This window comes from Gobio gobio (assembly GCF_949357685.1).
Source record: "Gobio gobio genome assembly, chromosome: 2".
NCBI classification, from domain to species: Eukaryota; Metazoa; Chordata; class Actinopteri; order Cypriniformes; family Gobionidae; genus Gobio; species Gobio gobio.
In genome coordinates this window covers 16,596,932-16,613,958 of record NC_137098.1, presented here as the reverse complement: position 1 = coordinate 16,613,958, position 17,027 = coordinate 16,596,932, and the positions used below count along the sequence as shown (strand labels likewise).

Here is a 17,027-nt window from a genome sequence, read left to right as displayed (position 1 = left end):
GCATGCAAGCAACACTCTTATTATCATTGCTGGTGTTTTATAAAAAGCAAATGTCCCACCCACCTCTATGACAGCATAGCCTTTGATTGGTCGTGTCACACTGGCATGGATGTCTGGCGAGGCAACCGTGTACATGGAGCTTCCATCGGAGACTGATGTTGCACCACTATCCAGCTGCTCCCCAAGGCTGCCGAGACTACCTTGACTACCTGTGCTACAAAGAGACACATCCAGACTCTCCTGACTGGACACCGTGTGGGGATCCAGGGGTGCTTGTGGCTGGGAAGGTGCAGTTTGAGAGGTCGCCAACTCTTGGTTTACCAGCAGATCCACAGCAGACCTGGAGGCTCCCTGTAAAGGCGTCTGGCTCGCTGAAGCAGAGGAACTCATGCTCATGGCTGGCGTTGTACTGTTGCTATTTGGGCTTCCTGCAGTGCAATCTCTTTTTGCATCATGGGGAATACTTGGAGTTTCAGCTTTGGCTTTTTTAGGGTCTTCCTCCTGAACTGGAATAAAGATCTCATCCTTGAAGAGACCACCATGCGCATTGCAAGCCCTTCGGATTGCATTGCGAACCACTGATTCCTCCAAGTGAGATGGGATTCCTGAGAGCACGAGCAAGCGGCTGTGAGCAGTGGAGCCTACCAAGGCTTGGCAAGCATCTGCAACGGCATCTCCAGTGACGCCCAGACCTTGTGGGTCTTTGTTAGCAAGGTGCCGTAAAATCAAGAGTAATGTCAACCCACGGTGAAACCACAACATGTCTTCTGGCTTCCCTCCAGCCATGTTTAGTAAAGCATTATCACATTCTGATGGTCTCGTGCCACTTCCGGAACCATGTTTTCCTGAGACAGCAGTTGCAGAGGTAACAGTGACTGCTGCCCGTTCTCGCTTTAGCTTCACTTTTTTGCGCTTCGAAAGCAAACTCGGACTTTGTGGCGTCTGGCCTGGGGATGACGACGAAGACGACGAGGAATCACTACAGTTGGCGGTGCTCGTAGACGAAGGGGCGCCTACTACCGACATCCCTGCTCCTGTACTGAGTGGCAGAGTCACTTCAGCGACTGCCAGGCACACTTCCATCAGGGCATGGAAATACGTAGAGAAGCGGCTCCGCTCGGCAGAGAGCGCGATCGCTCCACCGCTACCCGTCGCGGAAGTGCAAGAACCGCCGCTAACTAACCCCCAACTTTGGGTCTCGTGGTCATAAAGCTTTCGTAATTCAGTTTGAAGAACCATGAGGACTGTTAGGCAGGGGTTGAGAAGCAGTGTAATGTGGCTGGACAGGCCCGAAGGAGTCTTGCGCCGCTCAAATGCGTGGATTTTGCGGAGAAGCTCTGCAAGTAGGTGGAAGATCAGCTCCTTGATGCATGGAGCAAGATCAGTGGTCCACAAAAGGCCACCTAAACAAAGATAAAGCAAGTGTGACACACAAGGAATTGCTTTAGCAGTTTTCCATATTAAATATATATAAATAAATAAATAAATATATAAGGACCCATTACTCAATACTTAAGCTTTAAACTTTTTTGTTGTTGAAAAGAACTTTTTATTCGCACAGCACTCCTAACCAACTAAATTTTACCTTTAAAATTAACAAAAACTACAAAAACACTTAATCTGCCTCAAATCAAATCATTCTTCCATAACACTAACAAAGGTTGTAACTCAACAAACACACTTTGTCACTCATAAAACAATGATCTTAAAAACTCTAACAGGTAGCATTTCACTGTTTTCATTTTATTTTACAAAACAAGAAAAGCACTCTACTGTTTAGAATTCCCTTCAGTATGTGTTACATGGTCCATGTTTATACTAGGATTTAAAAAAACATTCCAAAGATGTCCCCTTTTGTATAGATAGTAGTGAAATTGAAAGACTAACAATTGTGAAGGTCTTCAGCTACATCTAAATTGTTTTGATAGTCTTACATTTTTTAAGATTTGGAAAATATTTCAATATTGCAATTTGCTATATTTCTAAAATAATGCTGTCGTATTCTGTTTTGTATTAGGTAACGCTTTGAACTTAAGTTGAAGAGTTTCGAAAAGAGTGTGTACATGCAAAATTGTCCTGCATGTATAGAGATTTGACAGTGGCTGTGTCTAAGTGAGAAAATAATTAATATACAGTAATTTGTCACTGAATGCATTTTTTTTGACAAAGCAATGATAAATGATCCACAGTTGAACCCACATAGACTGCTTTTGAGCTGACTGTGAAGACTTTTGAAAAAGTGACCTAACCATAACCATAATGATAACTGTATTAGCATCCACACCAACAAAAGATAACAGTGTGCTGTAGGTTTGTTGTCTGCTGCTTTAAATGCTCAAGCTCTTTAAAACAGAATGGATTCTGATAGGAGGTCAACGTTTTTATCATTTATCAGCTGGAAAAAAAGTGATTCCAATGATATCATTTATCTGTGCCTTTATCGTTACAGTTGTAGTGTGGACTCTGCTATTCGTTTATATTTAGAAAGATTTTTACAACTATATCTTTATCATTATAGTTATTGTCCTTGGTGTGAACGGGCTTTTAACGATTGTAAAAAAAACTATAATAGTATGTTTCCTGGCTGGGATCCTTGGAGCAAAATAAATGAATATTTCTCACCTAGCAGCTCTACAACCTGCATAAGCACAGAAGAGGGCACAGTGTCCAGCTCATCCTCAGAGCGGTCATTCGTTTCCCCAATGGTGTAGGTTAGCAGCTGTTCAGCAAAGGCCATAGCCAAGGGAAACTCAAGAGGCAACGAGTGCAATACCAGCACTGCACCAGGAGGGGGAGATACACCTGCTGACAGGACCAGAATATGAATTAAAGTCGGCATGAAGCGCAAATTCACCCTCTATTTTTTAAATATATCTGATGGATCTCATGCTGCGGTCACAAGACTTTTATAGATAAGATTTCTACGGAAACTGCAATGGTCATAATATGACATCACACTCTGAAGAGTGTAAAGGTATGATTAGTATAAAGTATGACTTTTTATCTAGTATGATGTCAAGATATCTACACCACTTTACTGAAACATCGCAATCCTGCAGATTTAAAGCTTGTTTTCTTTTAATTCAGCTAAGAGGTCACTCAAGTCAGAGTTCACCAAGCTTAGCGAAATTTGCATGAGCTTGCATTTGCATGCATATTAAAGGAAGTCAAGTAAATGGAATGAAAAGTATAGTGTGACCGCTCTTTAATGTGAAAGATTACTTTGTGTATGTTTCAGTTTTCAAAAAAGCTAGTCATTTTTAATCAAAATATCATAACTCGACCTTCCGGTGAAACGTCAGACTTCTCAAACCAATTGCAAAGATCATATAAATACCGTATATATAATTTATTATAATGTGTTTTTCAGGTATGTGGTGTAGAGCTTTTTTTTTCCCCTTGTGAAAAATAAAATACACTCAAAAAGAATACTTATTATGGAACCAATATCCTTATATATTTAAGTGTGCACAACATGTAATGTTTTCAGACACATAACTGCATGTTAACTGTAATAAAATGAAAATGTATAATTTAACATTTATATTCATCTTTAGAGTGCTTTTTTTGACCCACTAGGACTAAAGTACTTCTTTATATGTAATTTCATAATTCTATGGTTAAAATATACTGCTGAATTTACTGACAAGCATTAATGGTAAACTAAAATATACTTTAATGTAATTTCTGTTGAAACTTGTTATATATTTAAATATATGAAGTTGCAATTTACTAAATTTAAAATATATTTACGTTAAATGTAATCTAGAATAACACTACAGTTAAAATTATAATCAAGTACTCTATATGTGCTTCAGTATGTTGGCGAACACATCAAAATAAGTGCACTTCTTTAAAGGATGACACAATGTTATAAAAATAATGATTTCAATGTACTTTAAAAGAAAAACTTTTAATTTTACATTACAATGTGCACTTAGAGTAAAAGTGGTCTAGAAGTCTACAAGTGCACTTTAATACAATTAAGCACATTTTTTTTCACAAGGGATAAAAAAAAAAGACATTTTTATCGTTATTGAACGTACTGAGTACAACCTTATGAGCAGCTGAAATCCGAAAATGTATGTAACAATGTAACATGTTTTTGACATGCCTAGTTTGACATGCACTTTGTCAGTGGGGATGATGATGCTGGGATACTGGTTGGCTGTGGGTGGAGGGGTGAGTCCTGTGTTAGACGGGGAGGCGTTCAGCGGGTAGCACACTGCTTCCATCAGATTCAGCTGGCCGTTTCGTCGCACCTTGTGACCAAGTCCGTACACCATTACACGAGTCCAAGGGGCCTTGTATAGAGAGGAACTAAGAAAAAAATCCACACATGAGCATATAGAATATTTCAACAGAAAACTGAGATTTTACACTTTCACAATGCAAAGCTCCCTGCTTAGTGCAACCAGACTAATGAAAGGAAGATGCAAAAACAGATCATTCAGACATAATATTATAACTGATATTATTAATCAATATGAACTCACTCTTTGCGGCAGCTGATTTGGCTCTCTTTGCAAGAGACGAGCACAAAGGCAGCACCGGGGAAGTTCACGTCCATGCTGACCTTGGACTCAGTGATGGGAAACTCTTCCAGTGTAAACTGTTCAGGTGCACTCTGAATTTTCAGCAAACATAAAAGAATAACTACAATTGTAATAATAATTTAAGAGAGTGCAATTTCATGACTGTTTCTTAACAAACTTAAAGTACACTTCTAAGTCAACTTTGTAAAAATGTAAAATTAAGTGTTACACTTTATTTTAAGGTGTTCTTTAAAATAATTATGTTTTAATAATGGTCAAATAACTAATAATACATTTGAACATTGAATACATTTAAATATCACAGAACATAACGGTTGATTTGCAGTGAATAATGCAGTGATCTGCCTGATTTTAAGTGCATTCAGTAATGTTCAAATAATTGTAAATATCTAAATTATAGATGTCTTTCTGAACACAAAAAGAGAAAATAATATGAAGAGAAAAATAGTTTTACTTGTTTGAGAAAGCCCTTATTTGCACAAAATGTTGTTTTCTTATTTATCTCTACTTTCTTTCAGCCTATTACTTTTATCTTATACAAATCATGGTTTTCAGAATAATATACTATATCCTCTAGAAAAAATAAGTTGAGACATTAGTACCTGAAGGAAACAACAGATCTGTTTAGTGAGTTCGAGAAGGCTGTCTTCGCCCTGGTGCAGAGCTCTGCTGATGGCCACCGTTAGCCATTCACGAATGTTCTGTGCGTTTCCCTGATAGAAGAGCTCAGTCGGGGAGCAGCTCTTCCCCTGCAGCTCGTGGAGAACAGACTGAGCCAGCAGAATAGAGTTAGAACTGATTCTGCCATCTACAGAAGACAAGGGGAAATGAACAAATACAGAAGAGTTTAATGAAAATTGTTTTCCTAGTATGTATAAGGTAACACTTTACAAATAAGGTTGTATTATCGAACATGAACTAACAATAAAAATACGTCTAAAGCATTTTTTAATCTTAGTTCATGTTAATTTCAATATTTACTAATACATTATCAAAATCAAAAATTGTATTTGTTATTATTATTTAATGGACCTGAGCTTACATGAACTATCAATGAACAGTTGTATTTTTATTCACTTTTGTTAAAGATTAACACAATACCAAATGTATTGTTCATTGTTAGTTAATGTATAACAAATGGGAGCTTATTGTAAAATGTTACCATGTATTAAAATATAAAATTGGAATTTGGACCAAACAAGTTGGCACATAAGTTGTCAGTGTTGGGGAAAGTTAATTAAAAAGTAATGCATTACAATATTGCCTAAAAAGTCAATTAAATGACTGAGTTACTTTATATGTAAAGTAATGAGCTACATTACGTTTGTGTTACTTTTTCCCTCATCTGAGACTTGATCTCTTCCAGGCCTTGCAGGTGTTTATTAAGAGTTTAAAGGATTAGTTCACTTCAAAATGATTTTTTTTTTTTTCCAAATTTACTCACCCCCATGCCAACCAAGATGTTCAAGTCTTTCTTTCTTCAGTGGAAAAGAAAATACGTTTTTTGAGGAAAACATTTCAGGATTGTTCTCCACACAATGGACTTCAATGGCAACAAAAATGGTTTTGCTAGGTAAGACCCTATTCCTCAGCTGGGATCGTGCAGAGCCCTCTGAAGCGCTTTGAAACTGCATTGATTTGGACCTTCAACATTTTGTTTGCCATTTAGGTCCATTGTGTGAAGAAAAACCCTGGAATGTTTTCCTCAAAAAAAGAAAGACACAAACATCTTTGATGAGATGGGGGTGAGTAAATTATCAGGACAATTTTCATTTTAAAGTGAACTAATTCTGTAGTTGTGAAAACAGACAAAAAGTACAAAAGCACAAATTACTTAAAATAACATTATGTTAAATAATGTTATTTTAAGTAATTTGTGCTTTTGTACTTTTTGTCTGTTTTCACAACTACATTATGGAGCAGAGAGAGAATTTTAATTCAGTAGTGTAAAAAAAAAAGAAGTAAACTTTAAAAAACATTTTTGGAAATATTTGGGATAATGTAATTAGGCAAGTCAACAAAATATATAACATTGTTCGAGTGGTTTTTGGATATTTTGATCCAAAAATCGTACATATTGTGCCTTTAATAAAGTGATGTGCTACTTAACCCATTAAATAAAAAAGTAATCTGATTACATAATACATGTTACTTGTAATGCATTACCCCCAACACTCACTGTAAATTGTTACTTATGCAAGTTTATATCAAAACCTGTCCCTCAAAATATTCATCACCTGGCAAAGGTGGAGCAAGCAGCTGATTGGACAAGAGTTGTAGGTGCTCAAGTGTGATGTCTCGCACAGCGGGAATGTGAAAGAGACGTGTGAACGTGTGAGGGCTCTTGGGAGCAAAGATGTTGAGCAATGCCATGCGGCAGTACAGACGTGCGAGTGCACTTTCACAACGCAGCAGCTCCCTGAAACACACAAACACAGTACTGAACGTTAGGCTTTAATTTTGCCTTTGAAATATGATGCATAAAAGGTGAACTCTTTCAATAAAATTCGGACATTTTTGAATTTACAATAGGAAAACTGTCTCTAAAAATGCATTACCGATGAATTTGGATGTTGCTGCTGTCCAGGGACACCAGGCCATTAGCTGCAGCCCTGCGGGACCCTGCTGGCGGCCTCTCTAGCATCTCAATGGGGTACCAGTACCGGACTAACACACCCTCACTACGGAGATACGTCTCCACCTGGACCAGTTCATTAGCCTGAATTCATACAAATTACATTTCAGTGAAGTTTCGGATTTGTGGCATTGTGAAACAATTGCTTTTAGAAGAGGTTCAAATGCTGGTGTATAACAATGAATATGAAAAAAATAATGCAATGCAGGACAAATATTTACAATTATGTTTATATTGTTTAAAATGTGAAGTATTTCAAATTATTATCCCTCAATCATGAGAGTATTGTGCTGTTTTCATAGGGTAACAAAATGTGTTGGATCCGGATGATTCTCATTATGTCAAAATGAAAATGGGCAAAATAATAAAAAAATTAAATATATGAATAAAAAAATTAAGATGAATACATCAAGGTGCAAAACATCAAGGAGTCAATTGTCATGAACATGAAAATTCATTTTCTTTATGCAAAATAACATTTCTTCTTTTTTTCATGACATTTGGCCTTTTTTGCGTTTTGCCCACCTGTTAAACAGTCTGTTTTGGAAACTGCAATTTGATTAATGAAGATACTCACAGAGTCGACATCGAGCACGACACCATGCAAGCCAAAAGTCTTCAGCATGCCCCGGATGGCAAACTTTGGTAAGGCTGTGCCACCCGTGCTGCTACAGGTGTTGTTTCCCTCTGGGCAGCGGATGCCCACTGTTAAGCCTGTGGGGAAAATGGTTACATTTTGAACCTGTTATTGTAATGATAAAATGGGACTTATCGGTGCATTTCATCTCAACAATGCAAATCCCACCGGTACAATAAAATACAGTATTTATGCATGTATATGTACAGAGACTCCACAATAGACCAAACAAAGGTAAGTGCATAGATCCGCAGACAAATATTCATATTAAGGTTTGCTTTCACACAGACCTTTGCGGACTTTGTCAATGGTGAACTTATTAGCTTCATCTTTGATATCCTCGATGGTTGGAAGGTAGAGGTCCCGAGGAATACCTCCATTCTCTTCATACAGGAACTCAACAGTCTGACGTGCAATGTCCACCATTCCTGCCAGGAATAACAGCATTATTTAAATTAAACACATGGAGAAAACCTTGTGGAAAAGAAGTGCACATAATTGTATTGAATATGCACTTGCAGTGTCCTTCAAATTTTATAAGCGTATTTTTAAAAAAAAATCTAGTTCAGTCATCTAGAGGGCGCAGTCTGATAGGTCCTTTACATGCAATCTGCATCATCACCGCATGGCACAAGCTGATAGGCCTCTGCTTATCCTGCAACATTTAAATCAGGGATGGACAACTTCATCCTGAGTTTAGCTCTAACCCTAATCAAATACACCTGAACAATGTCTTCAGGATTACTAGAAAGCTGTGGGCAGTAGGGGTGTTGAAATTAATCACGGCATTGCGATGCGGACGTGGACGATTCTGCATCGATGCAGTAATAAATCATAATCGATTATAGACTACTGACGTTTCTCTGACATCATTCGTCACATACGCGCTTCTCGCGCTAGCGTTGGCGGAGGGTGGCGAAACACAAATGTGAGTAATAAAAAAAGGCTCCCACTACAGCATGCATGATCATGTGCGTGCAAGTGAGTGTGTGTCTATGTGGGCGTGCACATGCGAGCGTGTGTGCTTGCGAGAGCTCTCGAGTGTGTGTATGCGCATGCTTGCGAGCACATGCGAGTATGTGTGTGTGCTTGCGAGCGGGAGCGTTATTGTAACAAGTACACTGAAGCACACTATTTGTTAGTTTCATGAGCATTTCTAGTTTTTATTAGTTCTAATTACTCAGTTCGTCTACTGCGTTCAGTCTTAAGTTGTGTTTGATGTTTGCTATATTCAAAAAGTGTACTTTCTTAAAGCAGATAAAATAAAAAGGGAGTTCATATATCTGACAGCTTGTATTCATTGACGAAAACGTAGCCATGTGCAGTAATAGTGAAAATGGAGGATGCAACGAATTGTGATGCATCATGACATCAAATCGAATCATTGACATGAAAATCGTAATCGAATTGAATCGTGACCAGTGGCGATTCACACCTGGAGAGCTCCTCTGAAATTGTCCACCTCCCCCAGCTCCACATGCCTAGATCTGCTATGGGATTTATGTGTGTCTATTTATGCAGCAGCATGTCTGTGTCTATTAGCAGTAGCACGTCCGTACTTTCTCTGTAGCAGCAGCAGCATAGCAGATCTAATCCACCAAGACCAAATATAATAACACTGCCATATTCTAACAACATGCTAAATAATTGAACTATACTTGCAGATAATATAATATAAATGAAATAAAAGGCCATTTAAGTGTACTTAAAGAGAGCACACTTTCATGACTGTTTCTTAATGCACTTAATTTTAAAAAGTGTGCTTTGTATAAAATGTAAGATGATATGGTTTTACTTTAAAGTACATTTTAAATCATGTTTTAGTAATCTTTTGTTGTGCTTTAAAATAGTACACTTATTTTGATGTGTTGACTAACATACTAAAGCACATGCAAAGTACTTGATTATAGTTTTAACTCTAGAGTGTTAGATAACACTTTATTTTAAGATAATGTAGTTACAAGTTATAACATGTATAGTAGTAACAGTAAATTATGCATAATTACAAATAATTAACCCTAAACCAAACCCTAACCATAAACGTAACTCTTTAGTAAGTACATGCAGTTAATATTACTCAGTACTTATTTGAGTAAGTGCAATGTAACAGTACAACTGTAACCATGTGTTAGATTGATATTACATTTAAAATTTACACAGAAAAAGTTGGGACAGTATGGAAAACGCAACAAAAAAAAAAAAGAAGTGATTTCTAAATTTACTTTGACTTGTATTTCATTGCAGACAATATGAACACAAAATATTTCATGTTTTGTCTGGTCAACTTCATGTCATTTGTAAATATGCATCCTTTCCTGTCATTCAGACCTGCAACACATTTCAAAAAAAGTTGGGACAGGAGCAATTTAGGGCTAGTAATGAGGTAAAATGGTTAAATAATGATGTGTTTTGAAACAGGTGATGTCAACAGGTGATTGTAATTATGATTTGGTACAAAAGCAGCATCCAAGAAAGGTCTAATCCTTTAGGAGCAAAGATGGGCAGAGGATCGCCAGTTTGCCAACAAATACGTGAGAAAATTATTGAAATGTTTAAAAACAATGTTCCTCAAAGAAAGATAGGAAGAGATTTGGATATTTCACATTCAACAGTGCATAACATAATTAAAAGATTCAAGGAATCTGGAGGAATTTCAGTGCGTAAAGGACAAGGGCACAAGCCTAAGCTGAACAACCGTGATCTCCGATCCCTCAGGCGGCACTGCATCAAGAATCGTCATTCATCTATAAGCGATATCACCACATGGGCTCAGGACTACTTTGGCAAACCTTTGTCAAGTACCACAATACGTAGTTACATCCACAAATGCCAGTTAAAACTGTACTGTGCCAAAAGGAAGCCCTATGTTAACAGTGTCCAGAAGCGCCGTCGACTTCTCTGGGCTCGGAGGCATCTGGGATGGACCATCACACAGTGGAAACGTGTACTGTGGTCAGATGAATCAGTATTCCAGGTATTTTTTGGGAGGAATGGACACCGTGTGCTCCGGACCAAAGAAGAAAAGGATCATCCAGACGGTTACCAGCAAGTCGGGTTGTGTCAGTGCCCTTGGCAAAGGTAACTTGCACTTTTGTGAAGGCACCATTAATGCTGAAAAGTACATAGAGATTTTGGAGCATAATATGCTGCCTTCAACAAGACATCTTTTCTAGGGATGTCCATGCATATTTCAACAAGACAATGCAAAACCACATTCTGCACACATTATAAAGTCCTGTCTGCGGAGGAAGAGGGTACGGGTACTTGACTGGCCTGCCTGCAGTCCCGACCTGTCTCCAAAAGAGAATGTGTGGCGCATTTTGAAGCGCAAAATGCGACAACGAAGACCCCGTACTGTTGCCCAACTTAAGACTTGTTTGCAGGAAGAATGGGACAAAATTACACCTGAAACACTTCATCACTTGGTGTCTTCAGTCCCTAAACGTCTTTTAAGTGTTGTGAAAAGGAATGGCAACATTACAAAGTGGTAAATGCTTTACTGTCCCAACTTTTTTTTTAATTTGTTGCAGGTCTGAATGACAGGAAAGGATGCATATTTACAAATGACATGAAGTTGACCAGACAAAACATGAAATATTTTGTGTTCATATTGTCTGCAATGAAATACAAGTCAAAGTAAATTTAGAAATAACTTCTTTCTTTTTTTTGTGTGTGTGTTTTCCATACTGTCCCAACTTTTTCTGATTTGGGGTTGTATTTTAAATGTAAATTGCAACTTCATCATTAAAAAATGTGTAATTACAAATATATTAAAGTAAATGAAATACAAGTTTCAAAAGAAATTCAAATATCAAATAATGTTTTAGTTAAATGAATGCTTGTCAGTAAATTCAGCAGTACACTTTTGGGATTTGGGTATTTCAGTAATTATGAAATTACATATAGGCCCGGTTTCACAGACAGGGTTTACATTAAACCAGGATTAGGACTTAGTTAAATTAGGGCATTTAAGCAGCTTTTATAAACATGCTTTGGTAAAAACATTCCTGGTGTGCATCTTGAGACAAAACAATGGCACTGACATATTTTAAGATATTTCAGAGCAAGTTGCTTTCAGTTAAAACACCTCAAACATGCATTTTAGTCTGGAACTAGCTTAAGCCTTTGTTTGTGAAACCGGGGTATTAAGATGTACATAAGTCCTAATTAAGTGGGTCAAAAAAAGTGTAGCCAACTGCATTTAAAATATAATATATATTCATTCAATTGCAGTTAATATGAAATTAAGAGTCCAAAAACATTACATTAATTTCACACAAGTAGTCTTTAAAAAGTATATGATTTCCATAAGTACTATTTTTTTTAAGTATGTACAGCAAGTGTACTTTTTCATGAGGAAATCTCTACCAAGCTGGACATACTGACCACTGATTATGATTAAATTAATGAATGAGCTGGGAAGGACTCTTTTAGCCACTGCAAATAAAAAAAGAAACATTCACCTAGCTGAAGGGCTCCTTTGATCTGATCCAGACCAGACTTCCTTTCTGCTTCATTCCTGAAACGACGGCGAATGGTTGGAAAAACTTTGGTTTCCCATGCTTTCACTAGCAAGGCGTAATGATCCTCCTTCACAAAGAGACAGCAAGAGAAAAACAAACATGATTTCTTTGATTTCGCTGACACTATGTTAGGGGTGTAACTTGCAAATTGCTTTAGAGAAAATTAAATGCCTAGTTGTGAACTCTCCATACCCTAGGAATGTCTTCGTCATCTTCATCATCACTCTCATCGTCAGCAATCAGTGGCGGGTGGGCGCTTGGCCCTGAGACGACCAGATTCTCATAGCTCAGTTCTACCTTGTAGTGACAAGAGGCATCACTATTGTATTCTGTAAATAAAATAAGACAATACAAAAAGTTTAACCCACATGAAGCTTTGTTACTGATTCAGTAAGATAGCCAGTTTTATTTAGAAGAGGGAGGGACATCATTCAAACCCAATCCAACCTCAAGTACAGTACACGCATTCAACTTTTTGGAGCTGAAAGTATTCATATGAGTTATTATTTGAGTTGACACTCACGTTGCTGTGCTGTGACGACCGCAGCAATGCGGCACGGAGGACCATGAGAACCAGAGTCAGACGCCACACTAGTGCCGGCATCATTGTCGCTGTCGGAGGCCATGGCAAAGGGCAGAGCCTCAAAGTTGGCACTGATCTCCTCTGAGAGGTCCATGCAGAGATCGGCAGCATTCCGGTGAGCCTGTCCCTCTGCGTACGCAAACAACCGGCAGCCAAAGTTTGCGTGGATCTTTGTATTCTGAAAATACAGAATGGGGAATAATTATTAAACAATTAAAACATTTATAAAACAGGGCTAGAGGGCAAATAAGGAAACCAGTGTACAATAAAAAGACATTTATAAGTAACAAGAACATCTCCACGATTACATAAGCAACAATATCCTCAAAGATGCTTTTGGATGCTTAAAACATACCAAAAAAAATGTTGATAGTGATGAATGCATGATAATTATGATCCTTTTTATCTTACCAATTGGTTATTTCTTTATTTACACTCTGAAATCTGGAAATTATTTGCCGTTTTTTGTTCCATCTTAAATTTTCCATCTAATTTATAATCTCTTTTTATTATTAATTAGTTGTTTTGGGTATAATAGCCAGTTACTTTTTTGTTAATTAAAACTATTAAAAATCGGGTTAACACTTTACAATAAGGTTTCATTCCACTACATAAATTAACATGAACTAACAATAAACAATAAAGCTACAGCATTTATTAATCATAGTTAATGTTCATTTTAACATGTACTAATACATATTTAAAACAAAAAAATGTATGTATTAACATCGCTGTATTTATATTAACACTGGCAAAGATTATTAAATGTTATGAAAAAATATATTGCTCACTGTTAGTTCATGTAAAGTAAACATTAACTAATGTTAACGAATGAGACCTTATTGTAAAATGTTACGCAAAATTGTTTTCGTTAATTGAAATAAAACAAATAAAATATTAAAGTTTAGAATTTTTATTAAAATATTACAAATTCTCACGTTTTCTGGGTCGGTAGATGCACCGGGGACCCAATTATAGCACTTCAATGCAGAGAAAAGTCAGTGATTTTCATGATATGTCCCCTTTAAATAATACTAGAATAACAGGATTTTCCTTTTTTTAAATGAGCAAATTATTAGTTTTCTGCAACACCTCTTGCCGGGACTTTTTATTCCCCTTACAAACTTAACTTTATGTGCACCACTGGTATGCTTATTTATCATTTGTTTGCAAACCTTCTTCTGAATGTGAACAACGGGCCACATCCCTCCAGCCACGTCCTCCAGATAAGGGGCGAGACGTTGACCACAGTAAGTGAAATAAACCCTCCCTTTAGGAGGCTGACCGGGTGGAGGCGGAGTGCCTTCCAAACGCTCCCAACCTATTCCTGCAACATCACCTGTGTCAAAACAAACGAGACAAATCATTACTGGGGAAGCTTGAGAAATGTTAATTGAACCAAAAAAACTAAACAAAACATTAAACTTTGTGAGTGATGACAAATGGTGACATTTATAATAGTTTAAAATGGTTGCCTACCAGCGTTGGGGAGTAACTAAACATATCAACCCTAATAACTTTACATATACTGTACTACAGAAAAACAGAGAACCAGCATAGCTTTTTCAGTAACAAGGTCATTTTTCCAACAAGCATTGGCGTGTTGACAAAACACTACATTTTTTGTTTTTACTGTGCAAAAAAACGTCTTTCCTAATTTAAGCATAAAACCATTAAATTTTTTAATGAAAACAATGTCATTTTGCTGCTCATGTAAATTTATCTTGTTTTAAGAATGTTTAGATATCTGCACTAGAAAACAAGATAAAAATACGGAGTGAGGATCATTTTTTTTGTACAGTTTGTGATATTTTATTGTGCACACAACTTCGTTTTAAGTTTGAATGGGTTCAATAATAAATCACCCAAGGTCAGGAAAATAAAATGACAATGGGAAAATAAAAGTGAAATAAAGAGTAATTAGGGAGCGCAATAAGAGCAAACAGAAAGCATCAGTTATAGGAGTTAGGGAATAGAATGGCAAACTCACAGTCGTGGGGAAAAAAACTTGATTGTGAAATATCATTATAATTAAATAAATTTTACAACCTAAGACTTTTTGTCTGTGTGCAATTTGTTATATCACAGTAAAACATTTTAGTTCATATATTTTAAAATGTACTAAATAGCAACTTCATTATTTCATATGAATACATGACATACAAGTTTCAAAGGAAATTACATTAAAGTATATTTTAGGTTACAGTAGTACACTATTTACACTTTATTTAATAATGAAATTACATATAAAAGCTGTACTTACTAAAGTCCTACTTAAGTTCAAAAAAGCACTATACAATTCAATTTTGAACTATAATACATTTTTTTTTAATTGCAATTAACATGCAATTAAGTATCCGAAAACATTACATTAATTTCCCACTCAGTTAAGTATATTATTTCAATAATAAGGAATATTTTGAGTATGCTTAAAAGGTAAGGTAGGCTGATAGCAATCAATAATAGAAGTGGTCTAAATATTAAAACATGTACATATATACCAAAATCGGACTGTATGATTTCAGCAGGACTACAGCTTTAACATGACAAATGACAAACCATTGTTTTTGGTGATTGCAATTAAAATTTGTATGTGCATGTAAACATACCATCAGAGAATATAAAATCTGGTACTGGCAACTTACATGGAGAATAACTATGAATACCAAAAGGTACATATCTGTACAGTGAGGAATAGGACTCGTGAGTGGATCATGGTGTGGATTTTATCCTATTTCTATGGTGCAGACAGAGAGCAGCCGAAGTGAGAGAGGGTGGTAAAGTAAAGCATAGAAAACTTCCTGCCAGGAAAAAATAACCCATTACGTCTAAATAAATTGTTAATGAGAGAGGTGAGCAGAATGAAGAGTGAGTGCAATCGCATGAAACTGGCATGAATATGAAGCATGCATCTGATGTGTGCGGAGGCAGCGCATCCCAAGATCCGGCAATATGTAGTGTAAATTTATGTGTTGTTATGACGAGGTCATGACGTGAGAAATCAATTTTAAGAGGTCTTTGAACCATTAAAACAAGCTCCATAGCTTAAAATGTCTTCCTCATTATGAACAAAGCATTTATTGAAACAAGCTCCAAAAACAGCATGTAGACTGCTTAGTGCTGGGCGGTATGACCAAAAATTTATATCACAGTATTTTTCTAAATTATATCGGTTTCGCGGTATATGATTTTTTTCCCCCTATGCATGACCAGGTGTTAACCACATTTTCTAATAATTGAGAGAGGAAATACTGCAGTAGATTGACTCGAATGCCCAATTTTACTGTCATGATGAGTGAATATTGTAAAATTGCTAAAATATTATAAAAATTCCACACTAGAATTATACAAGTTAATTAATGCAAAGCCCCACAAAATGATGCTGTGGGGAGACAACAACCAATAAAACATAGACCTGCAACACACTCATTACAGACAGATGAATATTAAAATATGACCACGGAGAGAAAAAAAGTTGAGGGCACCTTAAGCATTTAAAAAATCTAACTCTATATAACAACAAACTGCCAAAACGAGGGAGAAACACAGAAGAACATTTAAAAGGTCTAAGGATATTTTCAATACATTTAAGAGCACTATAGTCTCTGAACAAATGACACGCATCAGTTTAAAACAGAAAGAGCATTTTCTTGTGGTGCCCCCCTGAGCACTTGGTGCCCTACGCGCAGCGCGTGATGCACTGATTCATTGCGGTCTTGATCAGACGTACGGCTGTAGTATAAGTGTCCTTGTTTGCATATATATTTCATTTGAAGACGACGTGATGAAATATGTGCGCATACACGCTGCTGGTTCATGTTTAGAGCACTAGAGTATATGAAATAGGTCCATAAAAAACTTAAACGTGCTCGCTCCGGTCTATATCTGTGCTATATGATCCATGTGGAGAACGTTGTTAATCTCATAACGGCACTCCGTGCAGAAATCGATCTCTTGCGTGCACCGCGTGTTGTTTGAATTCTCTGCTATAATCAAGGGCTGAATCCGAAATCGCCCCCTATACCGTCAAATAGGGCATTATTTGAGGGGACAGCCATTTGCAGTAGTGTCCGAAACCATAGAGGACGTTATT

At 36.8% G+C, this 17,027-nt stretch overlaps 1 protein-coding gene across 2 annotated transcripts in view; it reads right to left on the bottom strand.

Annotated features, from left to right (window-relative positions):
• The window catches only part of hectd4 (HECT domain E3 ubiquitin protein ligase 4), a 117,859-nt gene that overhangs the window by 27,351 nt on the left and 73,481 nt on the right, over positions 1-17,027 (bottom strand). For both annotated transcript variants that reach the window (XM_079809909.1, XM_079809910.1), the window contains exons 49-61: positions 14,110-14,273; positions 12,875-13,112; positions 12,544-12,680; positions 12,292-12,418; positions 8,119-8,256; positions 7,769-7,905; positions 7,115-7,275; positions 6,794-6,975; positions 5,159-5,364; positions 4,497-4,627; positions 4,115-4,320; positions 2,623-2,802; positions 64-1,403 (exon numbers count right to left, since the gene is read on the bottom strand). In XM_079809909.1, coding sequence (XP_079666035.1) covers positions 64-1,403; positions 2,623-2,802; positions 4,115-4,320; positions 4,497-4,627; positions 5,159-5,364; positions 6,794-6,975; positions 7,115-7,275; positions 7,769-7,905; positions 8,119-8,256; positions 12,292-12,418; positions 12,544-12,680; positions 12,875-13,112; positions 14,110-14,273 — 3,347 coding nt within the window. The remainder of the gene's footprint in view (positions 1-63; positions 1,404-2,622; positions 2,803-4,114; positions 4,321-4,496; positions 4,628-5,158; positions 5,365-6,793; positions 6,976-7,114; positions 7,276-7,768; positions 7,906-8,118; positions 8,257-12,291; positions 12,419-12,543; positions 12,681-12,874; positions 13,113-14,109; positions 14,274-17,027) is intronic.